This window comes from Heloderma suspectum, chromosome 2, assembly GCF_057233095.1.
Source record: "Heloderma suspectum isolate Gila_16-S chromosome 2, 16-S_ref, whole genome shotgun sequence".
NCBI classification, from domain to species: domain Eukaryota; kingdom Metazoa; phylum Chordata; class Lepidosauria; order Squamata; family Helodermatidae; genus Heloderma; species Heloderma suspectum.
In genome coordinates, this window is record NC_139459.1 from 66,830,803 (window position 1) to 66,852,329 (window position 21,527).

At 40.0% G+C, this 21,527-nt stretch overlaps 1 protein-coding gene across 11 annotated transcripts in view; it reads left to right on the plus strand.

The window, feature by feature from the left end:
- Positions 1 to 21,527, plus strand: part of PAM (peptidylglycine alpha-amidating monooxygenase) — a 184,921-nt gene that overhangs the window by 140,721 nt on the left and 22,673 nt on the right. For 6 of the 11 annotated variants that reach the window (XM_084833810.1, XM_084833812.1, XM_084833811.1 and 3 more), the window contains 5 exons: positions 6,709 to 7,026; positions 10,615 to 10,744; positions 16,615 to 16,731; positions 17,822 to 17,894; positions 18,397 to 18,607. In XM_084833810.1, coding sequence (XP_084689936.1) covers positions 6,709 to 7,026; positions 10,615 to 10,744; positions 16,615 to 16,731; positions 17,822 to 17,894; positions 18,397 to 18,607 — 849 coding nt within the window. The remainder of the gene's footprint in view (positions 1 to 6,708; positions 7,027 to 10,614; positions 10,745 to 16,614; positions 16,732 to 17,821; positions 17,895 to 18,396; positions 18,608 to 21,527) is intronic. The other 5 variants (XM_084833818.1, XM_084833816.1, XM_084833819.1 and 2 more) reach the window with 1 other exon arrangement.

Here is a 21,527-nt window from a genome sequence, read left to right on the forward strand (position 1 = left end):
CCCAGTTCGCACAACATGGTGTGGCTCAATGTGGGTTATTTAACCCATGGCGAGCTATGCTGCCCATGGGAGCAATTTTGCTTACCCATCTCTTGCTCGGGGATTATGTTGTGCAAACCTGGCAAATGTGGGTTATGTGAGGGTTAAACAACCCTTGTGTAACTCATGGGCTGTTGTTTAACCCTCACATGACCAACACTTGCCAGGTTTGCATGGCACGGCAACCCCTGAGTAGAGGTTAGATATGGCAGCCACACATGTGCCACAGCCTCATCATGTGTTATGTAAACCAGCTCATTGGGTAGATAGGTAATACTGTATCAGTGGCAAAACCTACAGTGGTTTGTGACTTAAGGTTGAACTCGAAACACAGAGGCTGGGAAATCATTTTTCCAACCATAATGCCAGCCCCCTTTCAAACCACAACATGCCTTGGGCAAAGGGACCAGTGCATGTGTGGCAGGTGATGAAGGGCAGGAACCAGTTGGGATGCACAGATGACTGTTGAACCACAGGCCTCTGGGACCTATCAGTCAATAGCCTGAGTGCTTGGACCTGTGAGACATTATGCATGCCAAGACCTACATAGGATTTCTGTATATATCTCATTATTAAAAAAAACACTTGGCACACCCAAGCAAATAATGCCAATGTGCATTCTATCACAACAACAACAGGAAGAAGAAGTGGCATCTTAAGTTGCAGCACCATAAATGGAAAGGATTTATATTAAGGATAGAATCCCCCCACACCAAGCAATATATATAAACACACACACACTAAACCCCAAAACACTGTTACACAACATGGCAACACAGATTTAAATGCATTCCCCTTACCCCTATTTATTCAGTCACAACCCCATAGGAACAACAACAAAGCGAATAATTTTCTGTGCCCTGCCCCTTCTGCAGGGGCAGGGCACAGCCCCTGTAATTTCCTCTCCATGCCTTGAACTTTGATTGATTGACCTGGGAGCCCATCTATACCCAGTTTTTACTCCGGGGTGGGTTCGAGTTGAGGTCCCTCGTGATAGATGACACAGTCACAACTTCACAGCCATCCATGGTTTTCGCCCGAAAATGTGGAGTTCCAAGGGGTCATTTTGCTGCAATGTTTTTCATTTGCTACGGGCTTCCACATGCTTGTGAGCCATCTGTCCCTTACCCAAACAGACTTCGCGTTTTGCAGTGGGTGTGTTGTAGGCATGCGTAGTGCCTGCATCACTCTGTGAAGCCCCTTTACTTCCCCCATCGCTTCACAGCTCCACAGCTGCAGAGGAACAGAGGGGCATTTTCATCTATTTAATCACACGTTTGCACATTTTTGCAGCTTTGTATCTTCTCAACAGTTGCTTTTGGGCTCAAAAAGGGCCGGAGGTGTCTTGGGGGAGGACCAACATCTCTCCAGCCACCATTTTGGAGCAATGACTAGGCACGTAGCACTCTTACTTGTGAGTGCGAACCATCGCGAGAGTCTTAGGCTGGGGAACTGACAAACTCATGGTGCAGAAATGAAGGAGCACAAAACACCCACTTTTTACCTAAAAAGGAACATAAAGACACAGCAGAGCCCCTCAAATACAAAACAGCCACTGAAGTGTCACACCGTCACACTCACAGGACTGCACAGCTACTCATTTCAGTATAATAGTCAAAAAAAAAGGGCACCGCAAGTCCGTTAGGGAAGCGTGCAGTGCATCACGAGTGTATCGCAGGGCATGCTGATTCGAAGCTGCATTGCTGCGCAGTTGCAACAGGGTGGGGGGTCAAAGCGGTGCCATATAGATGGGGCCCTGGAACAAGCTGCTCTGCTATGGGCTCCAGAGGACCCTTTAAATCCCGCCCCCCATGCACTAGAATTACTCACCACGGACCGAAATCTCAAAGGGCAATGCTAAATTCTGACCATGAGGCCCTACATGAGGGGTGAATCCTTTTTCCTGATAACATCCCATAATAAGCTTTGCTATGCAGCAAACCTAGCTCATCTGCTGGAAAATTACACAGCTCTCTATGTGCAAAATTTGGGGCAGATCGGACAAGGGGGAACATAGCTTTGCCCCGAATACTGACTTTTTGCCCATGTGGAAAAATGCACAAAGTAGCGTTCCCAACCATAAATATGGGTGGCCCAACTGGGTGGACCACATTTTCCCTTCTTCACTACAGAGATTTTGTCTGATTTTTGCATTCCTAAAGAAAAATTGCCAGCATTTTGTGCAGGTTTTTGAGCTCCTTTTTTTAATTGTCCAGAAAGCTACTTAATTATTCCTAGATGAGATTTCATATTCTGTCCTTTCTGTGGAGGAGAACAGGTTTGTAAATGCATCTTTCAATAAGAAGCAGAGACTGCCAAAGAGTCAGCATGCCTAAGTCTTGAAGCAATGCAGAAGAAGCTATTTTAAACTGCCTATACAGGACTAGTGTGATCTCTAAACAAAAGAAGTATTTGCCTCTTGAGCTGAGGCAAAGCAAAAAATAATGTTTTTATTCTACTATTTGGACAAGCTCAGTGATGTAGTTGAGAAAATACAGCAGTAATGTCAAAAAGGTGTTGAAGTATAGAAGTAAAAGGGAGAGGCTTTCTTTGATTAATTCCAATTAGTAGTAGTATTTTATTTAAAGTTACATATATACCATCTCTCAATCGCAAGATTTCTTTGGACAGCTAACAATAACATTAAAACCTTTGGTACAAAATGTACAGATAAAAGCAGTTTACAAATCCACTTCAGCAACACATATCAAGCTCCATTAAAACCTAAAAAAAAATGGAACTAGGGAGGAATGTTTAGTTTTGTAAAAGAAAAAGAAAAGAGAGGGGGGTGTCTGATGAATGGGCAAAAGAAGAGAGTTCTAGCGATGAGGCACTACAACCAATTAGAGCCTGTCTTTTGTCACCACCCACATCAGTTGGGCTTTAGATTTACTTGTTCTCTTCAAGAGAAGCTGCATACTGCTGTAGTTAACCATGCAGATGCAACAGGAGACAGTAAAGATCTGAGCTGAAAAGGTTGAAAATAGTGGTGCACTCCATTCATGACAGCCTATATGAAAGTATCACTCAGAATGTTGGGTTTCTGCCCTAAGTGCAGGCAGGCAGTTTATCAACATGCTTTCACTGTAGGAAGCTTTATTTTTGTTAGAAAAAAGATATGGTCCATTTTAAGAAAGTAAATATTTTTCTTTGCTGTTGGGAGCTGCTTCCTACTTGGACCTGTACTCCAGCTGCCCAATATGGGGAGAAGGATGACCTATGTTGATTTACCATTATTCAGACCTTATGCCACCACCCCATTTCTCCCCAAATATGTGCAAAGCGAAGCCAAGGAAGAACAGTGCACATGCATGCATGCACATACACACAAAAAACTTCCTTCAGCAGATTCCAATATCTTCTCTCTTTTTTAAGCTTATGTGTGTGTAATACTAGCAGCCAAAGAGTTCATTGGTTACTAATGCCTCCAATCCCTTATTGTCTCTCTTTTATCCTAAGCTTGCATGGCTAACTCATCAGTAGCCCTTTTTTCTACTGCATCCCAGCAATTAATACAATTTTCTATTGCATCTTTTCTATATTATTCCATGGTTACTTATTACATTATATATCTACAGTTGCTTGATTTCCCCCTCCTCTTACCTGGTTTTATTCTAAAGGCCACTTCTCATAGATGTTTGTTTAAATGTCGGAGTACAAGATTCATGTGCATCATATCAGTTATGAAGGGTGCTCATGTATACAAAGCACAAGATTTGAACTGGGTCCTATTTGCTTGCAGAAAAGGAAAGAGTTGTAACCTAAGTGTATGTGTAACACTTTTCTTCAGGGTCTCTACAGGGACTCACAGCAAAGGCCTTGTACGGGGACAATTAACATATATTTTAATTTCTTAATTAAAAACAATAATAATGCACATATAATAATTTTACATGCACAACAATTAACTTATCACCAAAACAATAAAACAGAGCACAGCCTTCCCAAAGTTCTGTCTTTCAGCTTGAGTCCTCAACAAAAATATAAATAAAACTTCTCTCTGAAGTTTGATTTTTCTGCTGGCCCAAGAAACAAAACAGTCTCTACTCAGTTCACTCCAGCTCCACAGCAGTCTTCTCAATATGGACCAGGATCCAGCAACACAGGAACAACTTTGTAAACAGCCCTGTCTCAAGGTTTCAGGGTCTTACAGAGAAGAGAAAGCAAGCATCTTCCACACGGCATTTTGGTAACTGCCTAAAATGGTGGTCACTCCCTATCTTACTCCATTACTGAGCATGTGTAGGAATGTTCCCACTCAGAATTCTTAAAGAAAAATATACCAGTGGGTTACACTTGTACTGTTCATAACTAATTCAAGATATTTGCCTGTGTGTCGTGCTGTAGTTTTGTACCAGAATACAAAACATCTTGTAACGAGTTGCCATAAATCCAGTGTTTTGAGGAGACTAACTGCAGAGAAGCATGCTGTCTAACAGTAAAATACTTTATCAAGCATGTTAGCAAGGATGGCTTAACACATTTTGTTCAGCTCCAATTTGCTTTGTTCATTTCACCAAAATTGGCCCTATTAACTCCGGTAATTATTTTCTGACAGGGGATTTCACTTGGGATATTCCCCTTCCAAAGGCTGAAATTGGAAATTTAGTTGAAATCATTCAGCCAGGACTGTTTATAAACATGACAGACTCTCTTAGGGTCATTTTGAAAACACTTAATTTCCCCCCTTGCTGAGTTCTTAATCATGAATTTCCATGAAAGACCTAGAGCATAGCTAGTTACCATTTTCATTTCTTATTGCTTTAACATGAAACTTTTAAGAACATTTTATGCCATGGTTCCATATGTGTCTTTTTTTAGCAGTCTAAATATTTGAATCTCTTAACCTCTCCATTCATGATCCTCTAAATCTAATGCAAGTGTTCATGAGCCAGCACATTTGCTGAAGTAATGGTTGAGCAAGGAAGGAAGGAAGGGATATTTACTGAATGTTCACAGCCACTAATCCAAAAGAGAAACAAAGAAGCATAAAGTGATAAAAGATTGGCTCTTCCTTCTTCATTCGAGTTCAGAGGTTGCACAATTAGAATTGGATTTAAAACAACCAAACACCTCTGAGGGTATCTCCAATTGCCCAAATTAGCGGGCTTTAACAAAGATCTGGAAGGTGCTTAGAGCTTTATTGTTGAGGGGGACAAAATGTTTCTGATGCTTTGTGCTGTCACTGCAGATAAAACCTACAAGCTTAGAGATCCTTTGTAAATAGTTTATTCGTATCAAAAACAAATTGGTTCAAACCTGACCAACCCAGTTTTAAGTGTTGTTTAAAAAAAAAAACTAACTAACTTTCTTTCTTTCTTTCTTTCTTTCTTTCTTTCTTTCTTTCTTTCTTTCTGGCTCCTACATGACCTAGCTGCTTTTTTTAACATATGTGTTTCAGAGATTGTAAGCTGCTTTTTGATGCTTTGATAACAATAGTCCTTGGACTGCAAGTAGTTAGGTATGGAGGAGTGTTTATTGTACATCAGGAGCACTCAAGTGAAGTGTGTCATTGTACCTTGTGCAGGTTTGATTCTATTCAGATGAGATATAAAGGACCAGGATGTAGAAAACCTGATGCTTATGTCACATGAGATTGATAGTAGCCATTCTTTTGTGTAATCTGGGTAGCTGTAAGCACTGACGTATTCTGAAAATGTATATGCTAAGCTATTCTATGCTATACTTATCATTTTCTGAAATGGTTGAATCAACAAGGCTGCAGATCTTTTATTCTCTCTCTCTCTCTCTCTCTCTTAAACAAAGCTACTTCTGATATTTTTATTCAGAGGAAACAGACTCAAATGAAACCAGGCAACATAGGAAAAAGGCCTTTCCTGCCAGTCTTCATATAAGTATGACGTAAATGTTCAGCACAGCTATCAGGACTGATTGGAGAAAGGATATTGGCTCAGCATGGAGCTCAGAATAAAAGCAATAATGAACAAACTAATGCTTCAGAAGGTTAGATACCTGATGCAACTTAACTAAGATATCTGAATTTCCTGGAAAGATAGTCTACGAGGCATGTATATTGGAAGGAATAATCACAGATTAGTCAACAGATTTTTCATTTTCTAGTAATTGCAGTGCCACAAAACTTAGAGGAGGGAATAACACACAAAAACAGAATCGAGATCTGTTTAAATGTCGCTTACAAGTGGCATTTGCAGAGGCATGATGTATGTGACTTCCATAGTACGTAGTGAAAAAATGAATACACTGTCTTCAGAACTGGTTTCATTTCTGAATTTCTGCTTCCTGTGAATGGAGGGGGAACCCTTTATGGTTGGGAACTAAAATTCACTTTGGCTATTGGAAGCAGAATTCAGAGGTAAGTGCTCTAATGTTCCAGCTCTAAGTAATCCCTCCTAAAGTCTCTTCTTGCAATTATGCTTTTTGTTCCCATCCAGAACTGGGCAGCCTCGCTTGCCTGAGTTCTGAAATGGCATTGTTGTGTACACTTCAAGACTACGTACACTTCAAGACTACGCAATCTGTGATTTATGTCAAGAGTTTATGAGCAGCTACATTTTTTAATCAAGTCAGCTTGTAGGAATAACTTACTATTTCTATTCTTTGTCAAGTTCAGTACAAAATCTTGCAGTCTGTCTGATTCCTCTGCCCTTTTCTCTTATCTGTTTTCTTTCTTTCTTTTTTCCTACACAGGTGATTTCTATTCACTCATTTCCAAGCTGCTAGGAGAAAGGGAAGATGTTGTTCATGTGCACAAGTATAACCCTACAGAAAAGGCAGAATCAGACCTTGTAGCTGAAATTGCTAATGTAGTCCAGAAGAAGGATCTTGGTTGGCCTGATGCCAGAGAGTTTTCCAATAATGGTGAAAGGGCCAATACCATTCTTGTCAGAGACAGAATTCACAAATTTCACAGATTAGAATCTACTCTGAGGCCACCAGAGAACAGGCACCTTGCTTTGCAGCAACCTAAACATGGTGAAGGGGACTGGGAAAAAGGACGTACAGGAGGTGGGTTAGGGTTATTTTTATGTTACAATGTCCAATAATATGAACTGTGCTCCACATCAGCAAAATCAGAAGGGAATATCAACTGATGTGGGTTTAAAAAATAAAAATAGAATCAAAGTGGTACATTACATTCCTTTTATACCAGATGTACTGATGAAAAATTCATTTTGTTCAGTGTAAGAGTCAGCAGTGACTGAAGCAATGCTCATATTATTCTTCCCGTCTATGGCAAGGGTTAGTAAGTCTCCCCCCCCCCCGCCCTCCCTCCAAATATGGAAGCTGTCCTCTAGTGTATAGTAGAGTGCTCTGTACCTTTGTGACAAATTTAACTGCGCATCAATAATTGTCTTTTCATCATTTCTTTATAAAAGTGGGAGGAAGGCTAATTTAAAAGCAGTAGTTTACTTCTTGGTATGTAAATGGAAAACTGAACTGGAACAAATTTTTACCATGTATGCTAAATTGAGTAATCAAGATTGAACATGGCAAATGCAAAGATTTTTTTTCTCATCCAGTTGGCTTTATTCCACATTTCCTCTGAGGGAGTTATAACCTCTGTATTTATTTATTTTTTACCTGAATGCCTTGTCAAGTAGTAACAAAGTGCATTATATGTTGCATTTTCAATGTATTTTCTCTCTTGCTAAATATGTAAGCATTATAATTACTTCTAAATGTATTTTTCAGAAACACGGGGCTCGTGCAGATGTTGGAGCTGGCTTACCTATGCAAATAATTACTCATGCTTTAATTGTACGAACTGTACAGTATCAATGTACACCAAAGGAAGCTGGCATGACTAAAGCACTTCTCTGATCAGCAAAAATTGTATTGATTCTACGCGACCCAACCCCCAAACTGGGATGAAGAGCTACACTTGCTTGCAAGTCCCTTGTCCAAGTGTATGCTGCTCATATAAGTAAACCACTCTTCAGAGCAAATTATTTGCACATGTTAGCGGACTCCAGTAATGGCTCAGTTGTCAGTTCAGACATCGTACCAAATAATGGTTTGTGCTAATAGAACCCAAACCATGATTTAGAGCTGCTTGTCCGTTTTCACTTTCCATCTCAGCACTCAGCTTCATAAATTCACTCTTATCCCTATAGTATGGCCATTTCTGAAGGCAGAGTGATCGGCGTAACTATAGCTTAACAATTCAGATATTATTCCAAACCATATTGAGCACACACCATTGCTTGCACACCCTCTTCAAACTATGGTTTCTGAGTCTGGTTTGCTGACCAGAAACTATGGTTTGCCAGGTCAGATATCATGCCAAGCCATAGTTTAAGCTTCCTTAATCGTGGCTTTGCATAGTATCTGAGTTGAGCTGATGCCTGCTTTGGCTCTTAGACTGAGAGGATTTAAACCAAGATTGGCTACTGTTAGCTATAGAAAGTTGGTCCTTATAATAGAAAAACCCTTCAAAGCCATCTCTTACTTTTTTATATTGTGAATGTTTTGAAATTGGGTTTGATCTTCATTGCTAATGCTTGGTATCCCTACATGTGGAAAATATTTTCCATTAGAATTGGATGCATGGCAGCTGTCCTACATGTAAATTTCAAAATATTAGCAACAACTGCTTTTTTATGTGACAAGTTGTCACCAAAGGTATTCTTTGTTTGAAGCTTTAAATGATTCACCATCTCCTAGTTTTTATTTTCTATTTAAAACAGGAAGCATTCCATACTAATGTTTAACCTGGTGTTAATTTATCCTGTTTTAAATAACTACCAATTATTTGGTTAAAAGTGGGAGTTTTTATCTGTGGAATTATTTGGCCATTTTTCTTTAAATGAAATGCAGCTGGTGATAGAAGAGCAAAGAGGGGCAGTGTTTTAGGCTGCAGTCCTGTACACACTTACTTGGGAGTAAATTCTGCTGAACTCAGATGGGGCTTACTTTTGAGTAGCTATGTATAGGATTGAGCTTTTAGTCCTCCTTTACTTTGAGTTGTTCTTCCCTGTGTGATGATCAAGCAACAAAATAGTGGAGATATATTGATAGACAGACAGATATTAAAAAAATGGATTTCGTAAGTAGGATGAATACTGGTGAACAAAATACTGACTTAAATGTAGCATTATTGAAGAATCCTAATTACACAAAGGAATCACTTCTTTGGTGGAATATTTCACTGCACGCTGTAAAAGCAACATTTGTGTTAGGACTATGGCAGTAATTCCATAATATTTTGTTTCTGTTTTAGAATTGTCTTGGTTATAAGTATCATCCATCTACCTATGTATTATGCTTTTTTACTATATTTATGTCAAACTGCTGTATCAAATAGTACAGTGTAGGAGGTTGTGCAAAAAAAAAACTTTAAAAGTTATATTAAGAAGCTTAATATATCTTATTTTAAAATGAACATAATTCAGATCAGTTTAATTCTTTCGATGGACTGGTTCTTTTAATTAGCCATTGTCCCCCCCCTCCCCTGACACAGACAAAGGAGTGTGAAAGGTTTTGTGAATACTGTTTATGACAAATGGCTGTTAAATATTGCAGGTATGCTGAGAACTGTCATGTTTTTTTCTTACCTTGCTAAGAGAGAGGGGGTGGGGGAGGTTGGAGACTAAATATGCAGCAGTGAAAAATGTCATGTATGATGATATGCTTGATGCAGTCCTATGCATATGTACTTGGAAATGTCCCATCCAGATCAATGGGGATAGATCTTCTGCTTGAGGTTTGATCCTTATGGTAACTTTACCTTTCATTTGGCATGTAACTAGAATAAAATGTGCATTCCTGCTTTTATAGTAAGGTCCCTCCCAAGAGTAACATCCATCTTTAGTATGCCAAAACTTTCCCTCTTCTCTTGCAGTATTCTGAAATAGCCTGTGTTAATCTTAGACAAACAAGGGCATGCATAGCTGCAAGTATGCCACTGAACTAATTTCTGAGTACACAAGCATGCAATTGGGCTGTAGTTTTTAAAGTTACATAGCTTTTATCAGGGGCAGCCTGATACATTTTGCTGCCTGAGGATCTTTCTTCTCCAGAAGTGACAGGATAGCTTTCTCCATTGAACCTGAAGTCAGCCAGCTAACAGGGGGTGCAGGGCACACACAGCTTTTCCTCCAACATGTTGCCACTGCTCTGCCCACCCCATCCATGCATCAGCCATCTGAGGCAGCTGCCTCATTCTAACTATTTTTTATAATGGCCAGCTTGAATAGAAACAGTTCTGGGATGGGAGGAGCCAAATGCCAGCTGATGTTTCAGCCAAGCTGATGGAATGGGCTCTACTGTCCCATTTCTCCCTTATCTCTCTGCCTGGTGAATCGTAAGTGGTACTTCACACATATGAAAAATTTAAATAGTGGTATTCATAGTATAGGTCACACAACAGGGACCTTTCAATTGGGGACTCTGCATATTTAAACTTCTAAAAGGACAGACCATTCTCATGCCTTTCAGTGCTGCTGCTGATGGTGCATGAGATACCTATTTGAGGAGGTGATTTTTTTAAAGTCTGGTTTAAAACTTGCATGCCAATGTATGTTAGAGGTTGTTCAGCAGTTCTCTAGTAGCATGATATTTGTATGTGAATATAACCCTTATTCTACCTTTCAGATTTACACATAGAAGAAGTAGTTGATTGGCCTGGAATAGATCTAAAACTGGGCCAAGTTTCTGGGCTGGCCCTGGATCCTAACAGTAACTTGGTCGTCTTCCACAGGGGTGATCACATATGGGATGCAAAGTAAGCACACTTTCTAAGTCAAAATATTTGTGTTCTTTAGCACTTTCACACGTCCCTCTTATCCCCTCCCTGTGTTGGCCTCTACTGTGAGGTAAACAAGATGCCAGTACTTTTCATATTAAGAGGAACTGGAAGATAGTTTGCTGTTCCAGACTGATTTTTAGGATTTGGATCATTTTATGTACTGGGGCCACCAAGCCACACCTCAGAGCTCATGGTTCTAGTCCCACACTTAAGTTATCCAGTAATCTATTTACCAAACTTGCAAGTATTTTTGGCTTAAAGCAAAAATACTTGCAAGTATTCCACCATCCTCTGCCATCCAGTTGTATGACCACAACAGACAAAGTGGGCAGAGCTGTGGTAAAGAGATGGTATATACTTGCTCTGGGCAGATCCAGCTAATCAATTTGGGATAGTTTGTAAAGTTGTCAGTATAACATAGCATAAAAAAATGCTAGTAAGAGAAAATGTAAGAATGTTTTGCATCCCATTTCTGAAGTGAGCATCCTTCTGAGATTTGTGAAGAAATTTTTGAACAAGGGATCAGCCTGCAAATACCAATCACTAATAAGAGGAAGATAATAGAACGGGGGAAGACATTACTTATCAGAAAGGGTAGTATTCTATTGTTTTCCTTTGCTTTCTTTCTTGAGAATAAACCTTCATTATCAGCCTTGCCTAAATATATGCACATTATCATAAAATTAATGCAAAGTTATTAATTGGGTGTAATGTTCTTTCCCAGTCATAAATGTGCTCAATTATTGTCCTTAGGAAGTCTCTTCATTCTTTCTGGTTGATTGCTTCCCCACCATACAACAAGGAAGAGGCAAACAAATTATCTGTGCTTCAGGCAGTGCACAAAATGGTAGCAATGTATTAATAATGCATGAACATAAAAGCTGCATCTCTCTAAAAGTAAATGCAGCAGGCTGCTTTAGAACGCTAGGCAGTTTAATATAGTGCTATAGATCTGGAGCTGTGGGTATCCATCATCTGTACTTCCTCCAAATGTGCAAAGCAGTTGGGGTTTGGCATAAGGACTGCATAATAAACTGCCACCTGTGGGTGTGCATGCTTTTTTGCAGGGTCTTTCCCCTCTGTGTTGAGGAGGAAGCAGCTCCAAGAGAATCTTGCCAACTAACTCAGGCAGGTGTGCAGACACCTCTGGAACATGACTCAAGTCCTGCAGTCTGTTCTTGGTCTGGAAATTATCTTTGCATCCCTGTCATTTATCTTGAAAATAATCTATATAGTTTTTCTCCCCACTGTTATGTTTTTCTTGCAAAAATATAAGTGCTTTTTAAATTGGGTTTTCCCACACACATAGAATAGAATAGTAGGGTTGTAAGGGGCCTATAAGGCCATCGAGTCCAACCCCTGGGTTTCATCCAGTGTTTGTCCTACTTAAGAGTAGACCCATTGAAATCAATGGGACTTAAGTTAGATTAACATTGGATACAACCCACTGAATACAGTGAGCTGGATCCAGGGTTAGTCATACTTAGAATAGACCTATTGAAATCAATGTGACGTAAGTTAGCTATGACTAATTCTAGATCAAACTCAATATGAATGGAAGTAGATCTCGTCGTCATTCTGAGGCTTCATTTCGTTATAAAGGAATGGTAAAATGGGAATGGTAGCACAATGATTTTATTGTGATGATAAAACAAACACTTGTAAAATAAGTAATAGTGTGAAATAGCTGTCATAGGTTAATACAAATAGATTGTGTTTATTTGAATACAATACCCAGCAAAGAAGATGAGCTTATTATCACTATGAGCTAATTACCACACGAATTACTACTTTTTCTGTCTGCTCCTGCCTACCCCTTTCTATATCCTAGTAGAAGCAGCTGCATTTCTAGGATGCTGCCATACAGCAAACTGTTTGTTTGAGTAGAGCCTGAGAAATGAATACTGCAACACTTTATATCCTGCTTGTACTCCCTTTATGCTTTAAATTTGCAGCAGTTAAGTATCCTGTGTTTAGGCTGACCATATTTCCTTGAGACAAAAACGGGATATTGGGATGACATAAACGGGACGGGGTTATGTAATATTCTGTATTCATGAAAAACCACAATATAACAAAACAACTGCAGCTCCCTTTGTGGTCTCTCAGGCTATAAGAGACCTAAAAAACAACCTAAACTCACTGCAAAAGAACATGGAAAGGGGCGCAAATGAATAACACTAATTTATTGGCCTTGTAGGCCCCTTCCAACCCTACTATTCTATTGCATATACACAAAAAGACACTCATAAATATACATATATAAAATACTTTTAAAATATCACATGAGCAGTAAACAAATCTGTATGTCATACCACACTGAACACTCTAATTCAGGACTGCAGTGGCCAGACTGCAAAAAATCATAAACATACCCCAAAAAGGAAAAAAAAAAAGGAATGAACACCCCGACTGCTATCACAAGCCGGTATATGCTAATGTCCCACCGGAGAGTTCCTCTGTAATAAAAAAATAGCTAACAGCCTGTTGAACCAAAATATGAGTCTGAAAAGTCCGAATCAAACTGAATGTAGGGCAGAAAGAATCTCTATGGGCAGAATGATGGTAGAAATAACAGTAAGACTCGCCCTCCCCGCTCCCACACGCTGAATGGGGATAGCGACCGCCTCTTGAATTCCCTGCCACTGCAGACAAGCAAGGGGGCGGCGTCTGATCGTCGCTAGCTCAAGAAGCCTGGCCCTGACTGGATAAAGGAAATGGAACTTCCTCTTTCATCACACTAGTAGTTTTACTGCACGCATTGATTAGCATAGAGCCTTATGATAAACGCGTTCAGTTTTTTACAAAAAATTAAAAACTGGACAAAATTGACATTTATATTAAAACGACGGGACGGTCGGGAAATATGAAAAAAACAGTACTGTCCCATTTAAAACGGTACGCCTATCTGTGTTGTGTTCTAGTATTCAAGTTCCAGATATCTGAGAGAGAATAATCCTAGAGACTTCTACTAGTGCATGATGGATATTTCTAATTACAAAGTACTACAGTTTTCATTTGCAAATAATTTTAATAAAGAAATCGATGTACTAATCAATGAAGTACAACCAGTTTGAGTGGTCTACCACTTTTCCTAATTGAAAGCTATAGCATAAATATTTTATGCTTGGCCTATTCTTTTATAGTGGTAATGTACAGGGTTAATAATTTGGTTCCTAGACTCATCTAATGTTATAAAGAAGGCCTTCTATTTAAAACAAAAAATCAATCTTTATATGCACTTAGAAGCCAGTTAAATAAATAAACATGCAGAAGAATTGTATGGCTTCCACATTTTGGATGAGAATTGAATTACAATTTTACATGTAATTATATTAAATGCTATTTACTTTCGTGCACATAATCAGTTAACACTGTGTTTCAATCAATGCTAAGCACTTATGTCGGGATGCTTATAAAGCCTTCGTGCGCTAAGGTGGAACCATAGCTAATAATTTCTCATTGGGATAACAGTATGACTGTCTTACGTAAATGGCTCACAATGAGTCTTCTGTGAATTTCCAAATTATTGATACTTTAATTCTCAGTCTAAAGTAGATAGGAAAATTTCAAAGCTAATTTTCTTGTGCCAACTGCATGTTTAAAAATGATCAAGAACAGTTTTGATGAACAAGCTGTAGATATGTAACATATGATCAAGGTATTTATTGATCTAAGGGTTGATATCCAAAATTTGAGGGAACTGTAAACATCAGAAAACTTCATGAAATCAATGCCACAAAACATTACAACCAAGACATCCACAGACATAATTCTGAACATTTTCAGAGTTGGGTCCCATCAGGCAACATGTTGCATAACAGCAGGTCTTCTGCTGACTAGGCCCTAATCCAAGGCCCTCTTCCTTAAAACGTGGACTATTAGAGGAAAGCATACGTAAGACCTAAGGGTGGGAGAAGCTATATATTATTGGCAGAAAGATGAGAGCTCTGGATGGTGCATGGAGACTTCCTGCTTTTCTACTCTGCAGTGTCTGCTTTGTTCTGCTTCCTTCAGGAACTTGAGAGTTTGGATGAGACATAAAGTTAAATAAAGGAGAAAACTGGGCTAGGGCAAAACATCACATAGGATGGAGGGGCTGTATACTTTTTGCAGAAGGGGAGAAGAGAGGCTAGGATGTTTAGAGGTAGAGGATTGTGGTACAGGAAGCCTTTGGGGCATAGGTTGCCAGGCCTAGATTCTGAGGAGGCTTCTGTACCCTTAAGGATTCATAGAAGAGCAGTGTGGCAGGATTCCTTTTTCAGTTACCACAGCAATCTGGGTTGGGAACCAAAGGTAGCAATAAGAGGCAGGCATAGCAGAGTTTTGTTTGACATATTGGTTGAAATAACCAGCTAGTTCTTTAGCAGAATATATCTCCTCCAGAATTATCTAGCAAAGTGGCAACTCATCTAAAGTAACTTGAGTTGGAACTGGAGAGAGACCCACCTATCTCCCGTCATTTCTATGGGCTTTTTTTTTTTTGGCCTGTGCTGATCTTCACCAACTTATATCATATACAGTTAGTAGTTTGTTGGCTAGCATTATGGGTACTATCTTCATGCCTAGAAGAGTGTTATTAGCCTTGGTTCTTTGTGCTTCTGAGTTAGCACAAGACCACTGTAGGTGGAGAACAGAGAACTTCCTGCATGGTTGTATGCCTAGTTATGCTAGTGCTTGATTTGCAAAGGACACTAGATAGTAAATTCAATTTTATTTTCAACAATCATGGTGTGCCCCTGTGGGCACTCATATAATACTGGTTCTTAGGACTTCAGTAGGAAGCAAAGATGTGCTGATTAGGTTGCTATTTGTATGAAACTACAGTGGGTATTCAGATAAATTAAACAGGACAACTTAACTTTTTCTTTTTCTCTTTTGCAAGCAGCTGTTCCTGAAAAACAGTATAATTCATTTCAGGCATTTCATAGAAACACTTTGCAAGGATTTTTTTTAAGCAATGGACATTATTCATTCTAACATAAGAAGTACAAACCTGTCCCAATTTTTATTATAGGCATTGATTTAGTAAGGCCCAAATAAGTTTGCAAGTCTTAAAGTCACTTCATGCATGTCATTAGGTGGAGTGGTGGCCACTGAAAACTCTGATGGGGTTAGCAACTGCTAGAAAGGTTAGCAGTCATTAACAACTTCAGACCTGGATTAACCCTGCAGTGAAGGTACTTCTGCTAGTGATACTTGGTATCTATTGGTGCTGGTATTTGTCTCCATGGAAAACCATTTACAAAGCCATCATGCAATAGTGGTTTGCAGCAGCAGTTTGCAGCAGCATCTAAACCACTTGCACCATGCATAAAGTGGCCCCTATGTTTGAATTAGCCACCTAATTGGATGCCTCTCAAAATTATGGATGGGGCCCCCATTGCAGGGCATAGAAACCCTTACTTTACTTCCTCTCCATTTCAGCCTGATTTGTGGAGAAGAGTTCTAATGGTATTTCTTTGTGTATGACTTTAGAAAGGAGTCAGAGATGGCCTGTTCTTCTAGTGTAGGAGTAGCGGCCCAGTCCACAGATCCTTGAACCCAACTGTGCAAGGATGTCTGCACATGTTCTGTGGAACAGGTGGTGGTGCTGACCTAATCTAAATGTTGGTTTGCCAGCACTTAACATTTACGTTTTAATTGTTTAAGGTGAGGAAAATCTACAGCTATTCCAGCAGAGCACCAGCATAACCTTAATCTAGTACTTTGAGCAGATATACCAATTGAATTGTTTAGCATATGCTTGAAAATCTCAGCCTTCTTCTACCAATAGCTTGTGTCTTCATTGGGCATTGAAATTTCTAACTTTGATTACCTTCTATATTGATTTTTTTTTTCTTTAGCTCGTTTGACAGTAGTTACATTTATCAACAAAAAGGGCTTGGACCCATTAAAGAAAACACTATTCTTGTACTTGATCCTAGTAATTCAGCCATTCTTCATTCCGCAGGAAGAAATCTGTAAGTGTTTTTCATTTTTAAGTCCTTCTGTATGCCTTTGTTGAGATGGATAAGTTCTGTATTTCATGTTACATTGTCAACATCTGCTTTTGTCCAACTTTTTTACATTTTGCCAGTGTCTGGAAATAATTGATGCTCATTCCTGACTCTGCTTGCTGTTTACTGATCCAAATTAACACAACTCAAATTGAAAAGAAATATTCTCCCCCTCTCAAGAGACAGAAAGACCCAAAGATTGACTGTGCTTTCCTCTTAGAGAAGTAGGATAGCCAAGATCAAATATCTTGGGAGACAGCTACTACCCCAAGGGGGAAAGTCAGAGACTGAGGGCCAAACCACACATACATGTGTTTGCTAAATTTGCATTTAGTTTGGTTATAAAGTGGGGATAGTGGGCTACATTTATCACTAAATGGGGCATGCAGGGTGGGATTGAAACCTGCCCCCTACCCTACCTTACCTCCTCATGCTGTACAATTTGAAAACATTTTCCCTCGGTTGGCTCACCTCTGGTATTGGAACAAGGTGGGCAGTGGGGATAAAGGCATGGAGCCCAGGGAGGTAAGGCAGGGGAAGGAACATGAGGAGGAAGATTTTTTTTCTCTCCCATCTCCCACAGTCTCCATTTAGTGATAAAAATGGAGCCCACCCAACCCCTGTTTTATAGCCAGACTGATGAGAACATGTTTAGCAAACATATGCATGACTGGTTTGGCCCTGAGTTGGTATCCTTCCTTAGGCAAATGTAGAAACAGCTAATTAAAGATCTTTCCATGATGCACTGAAAATAATGCACTTGATTGCATTTTAGCCATTGTGATGTTTCAGCCAAAGTAGTATCATTTCTTCCATGTAATACATGTAGTAGCACCAAATGCAACCAGTTACTTGGGATTGGTAGCAATAGAGGCAGGCAAATGAAGTGAGGAGAAGCAAGGATATGAGATTCTAGTAAATTTGGATAAGTGCAGCATTTCTCTTGAAACAATAAAAACACCAATCCAGGTGTTAGTATAGTGACTAAACAAAACAAATTATTCTGCATTGTTTTCATTTTCCTTAATGTAGCTTTCCTTTATTTTGTTTTCAGGTTTTATTTACCTCATGGCTTAAGTATAGATAACCATGGTAACTACTGGGTGACTGATGTAGCTCTTCATCAGGTATGTGTGACTGGCTTCCAGAAGTGCTGTACTCACTGTTCAAATCTGAATTTAACTAGCTTCTGCCTCCTCTTGTTAATAAATTGACAGTATCATTTTTTGTGAGAAGGGGTGGTGGGATATTTGTCAAGTGTTCAACTGCTGCGTTTAGCATAACATGAATTGACATTTTATTCAGAAGTGTTACTGAATGAACTGTGTTACATGCTTGATGGTTTTCTTTATTGGGTTCCTGTGTTGCTCTCTGAAGAAATATGTATTTTTAGAGTCAGGCATTTATTGTATTTATTTAAAATATTTCTTGGCTGCCTTTCAGGGCAGAAGCCCTCCCAAGGCGGCTTACAACAATAAAATACATAAAAACAGTTAAAATATTAAAAGTGATAAAAACAATAAAAGCCAACAATTAAAACCAATAGTTGTGCTGTGTCCTGTAAGCTATAGCTTTCTGTATTGGTCTAGCTATAATATACGATTAAATTGCCTCCTTTTACATTGATAGGTATTCAAGCTGGCACCACATAGAATGGAATCTCCGTTATTGACCTTAGGAGGGGCTTTGGAACCTGGAAGCGACAAAAACCATTTCTGCCAACCCACAGATGTGGTGGTTGATCCAGTTACTGGCAATATTTATGTGTCGGATGGTTACTGCAATAGTCGTATTGTTCAGTTCTCTCCAAATGGAATGTTCATCATGCAGTGGGGAGAAGGTACTAATTAGAAAGCTGCTGATTCAGTTGGTATACCCTCTTTGTCTTCGAATGGCTTATGGTGCATGTACAAGATTCAGTCTAGAAGTTAAGCACCCCTAAGTCCCACTGAAATCAATTAGACCTAGGTCCCTGTGGGGTTAAGGCCCAGTTCCCATTGAGCTGGTAAGGCTGTGATTTACCATTTCAGACTGCAAGTGATGGCTCATATAATTGAATGTTTCCCATACAAAAATTCCCTTCACATAGCAAGCTCACATGTCATGGAGACCTTATAGCGGATGTGTGTGTTTTTGGTATAGATACACTTCCAATTTGAGTCTCCACCTGAAGCCTAAAATGCCCAGAAATAGGCTTCCGATCTCACTGAGAAGTGTGCGAGTAGTGGAAATATGTAAAGATTGTGTATGTGCCTGTTTCATTGAGTACACAAGTTGGGATCTTTAGTAAGAATGCCCAGGTCCTCCTCATATAAGGTTTCATTGAACTGAAATTCATTTGTTGATACTTGAAAAGTGTGAATAGGGTGCTTAGTGTTGTCAATGCATAGTTTGAAATCTGCTGTGGTTGAACAGAAGACAGTGGGCCAATTTGCACTATCACCACAGCCCACCATGGTTTATTTAAGCTATGGTAGGTTGTGGCGCGTACTGGTGGCCTTTTTGACTACTCAACTCTTGGAGGGGGTCTGGGGTTGCCATGGTTTGCCATACTGACCGAACCTGGGCAGCAGCGGTTGTTGAAGGGGGAAACAGCCCTTCTATAGAATTGTGGATATCAGTTCTTTAGACGATAAATAACTTGGCCGTATCTCAAGGGTACGTTTTGTGCAAAGACGGGCATGATAAAGGACAAAGAAGGCAGGGACCTAACAGAAGCAGATGAGATTAAGAAGAGGTGGCAAGAATACACAGAAGAACTATACAGGAAGGATCTGAATGTCCCTGATAGCCATGATAGTGCGGTCACTGAACTTGAGCTGGACATCCTCGAGAGTGAAGTCAAGTGGGCCTTAGGAAGCATTAGTAACAACAAAGCTAGTGGAGATGACAGTCTCCCAGCTGAGCTATTTAAAATCCTAAAAGATGATGCTGTTAAAGTGCTGCATTCAATATGCCAACAAATTTGGAACACTCAACAGTGGCCACAAGACTGGAAAAGGTCAGTTTACATTCCAATTCCAAAGAAGGGCAACGCCAAAGAGTGTTCAAACTACCGCACAATTGCGCTCATTTCACATGCCAGCAAGGTGATGCTCAAAATCCTACAAGCTAGGCTTCAGCAGTATGCGAACCGAGAACTACCGGAAGTACAAGCTGGGTTTCGAAGAGGCAGAGGAACTAGAGATCAAATCGCCAACATTCGCTGCATCATGGAGAAAGCAAGAGAATTCCAGAAAAACGTCTATTTCTGCTTCATTGACTACGCTAAAGCCTTTGATTGTGTGGATCACAACAAACTGTGGCAAATTCTTAAAGTGATGGGAGTACCAGACCACCTTACCTGTCTCCTGAGAAACCTGTACGAGGGTCAAGAAGCAACAGTAAGAACCAGAGATGGAACAACCGATTGGTTCAAAATTGGGAAAGGAGTACGACAAGGCTGCATATTGTCACCCTGCTTATTTAACTTATATGCAGAGTACATCATGAGAAATGCCGGATTGGATGAATCAGAGGTCGGAATTAAGATTGCCGGGAGAATTATCAACAACCTCCGATATGCAGACGATACCACCCTAATGGCAGAAAGCGAAGAGGATCTCAAGAGCCTCTTGTTGAGGGTGAAAGAGGAGAGTGCAAAAGCTGGTTTGAAACTCAACATTAAAAAAACTAAGATCATGTCATCTGGCCCTATCACTTCCTGGCATATAGAAGGGGAAGAAATGGAAGCAGTGACAGATTTTACTTTCTTGGGCTCCAAGATCACCGCAGATGGTGACTGTAGCCATGAAATTAAAAGACGCTTGCTCCTTGGGAGGAAAGCTATGGCCAACCTAGACAGCATAGTAAGAAGCAGAGACATCACCTTGCCGACAAAGGTCCGTCTAATCAAAGCTATGGTTTTCCCAGTAGTAATGTATGGCTGTGAGAGCTGGACTATAAGGAAGGCTGAGCGCCGAAGAATTGATGCTTTCGAACTGTGGTGCTGGAGAAGACTCTTACGAGTGCCCTGGACTGCAAGGAGGTCAAATCAGTCAATCCTAAAGGAAATCAACCCTGACTGCTCATTGGAAGGACAGATAATGAAGGTGAAGCTCCAATATTTTGGCCACCTAATGCGAAGAGAAAACTCCCTGGAAAAGACCCTGATGCTGGGAAAGACTGAAGGCAAAAGGAGAAGGGGACGGCAGAGGATGAGATGGCTAGATAGCATCACGGATGCAATGAATATGAACTTGAGCACGCTCCGGGAGAGAGCGCAGGACAGGAAGGCCTGGCGTGCTATGGTCCATGGGGTCACGAAGAGTCGGACACGGCTGAACGACTGAACAACAACAACAATATTACATACCTATGGCTTCTTCATCAGAGCTGAACTTGATTGTTTTTAAACATGCAGTTGGCACAAGAAAAATAGCTTTGAATTTTTCCTATCTATTTTAAGCTGAGAATTAAAGTATCAATAATTTTGAAATTCACAGCAGGCTCATTGTGAGCCATTTATGTAAGACACTCATACTGTTATCCCAATGAGAAATGATTAGCTATGGTTCCCCCTTAGTGCATGAAGGCTTTATAAGCATCCCAACATAAGTGCTTAGCATATATGAGGGGTTTTTCCCCCTCCAACAAGCCATGTTGTCTGGGTTTGGACAACACAACAAGCCATGCCCAGGCAGGTGATTAGACAAATGGCACCCAGCATGTGCCATGGCTGAAACATGCCACCATGGCTTGTTTAACCCATGGTAATTGTG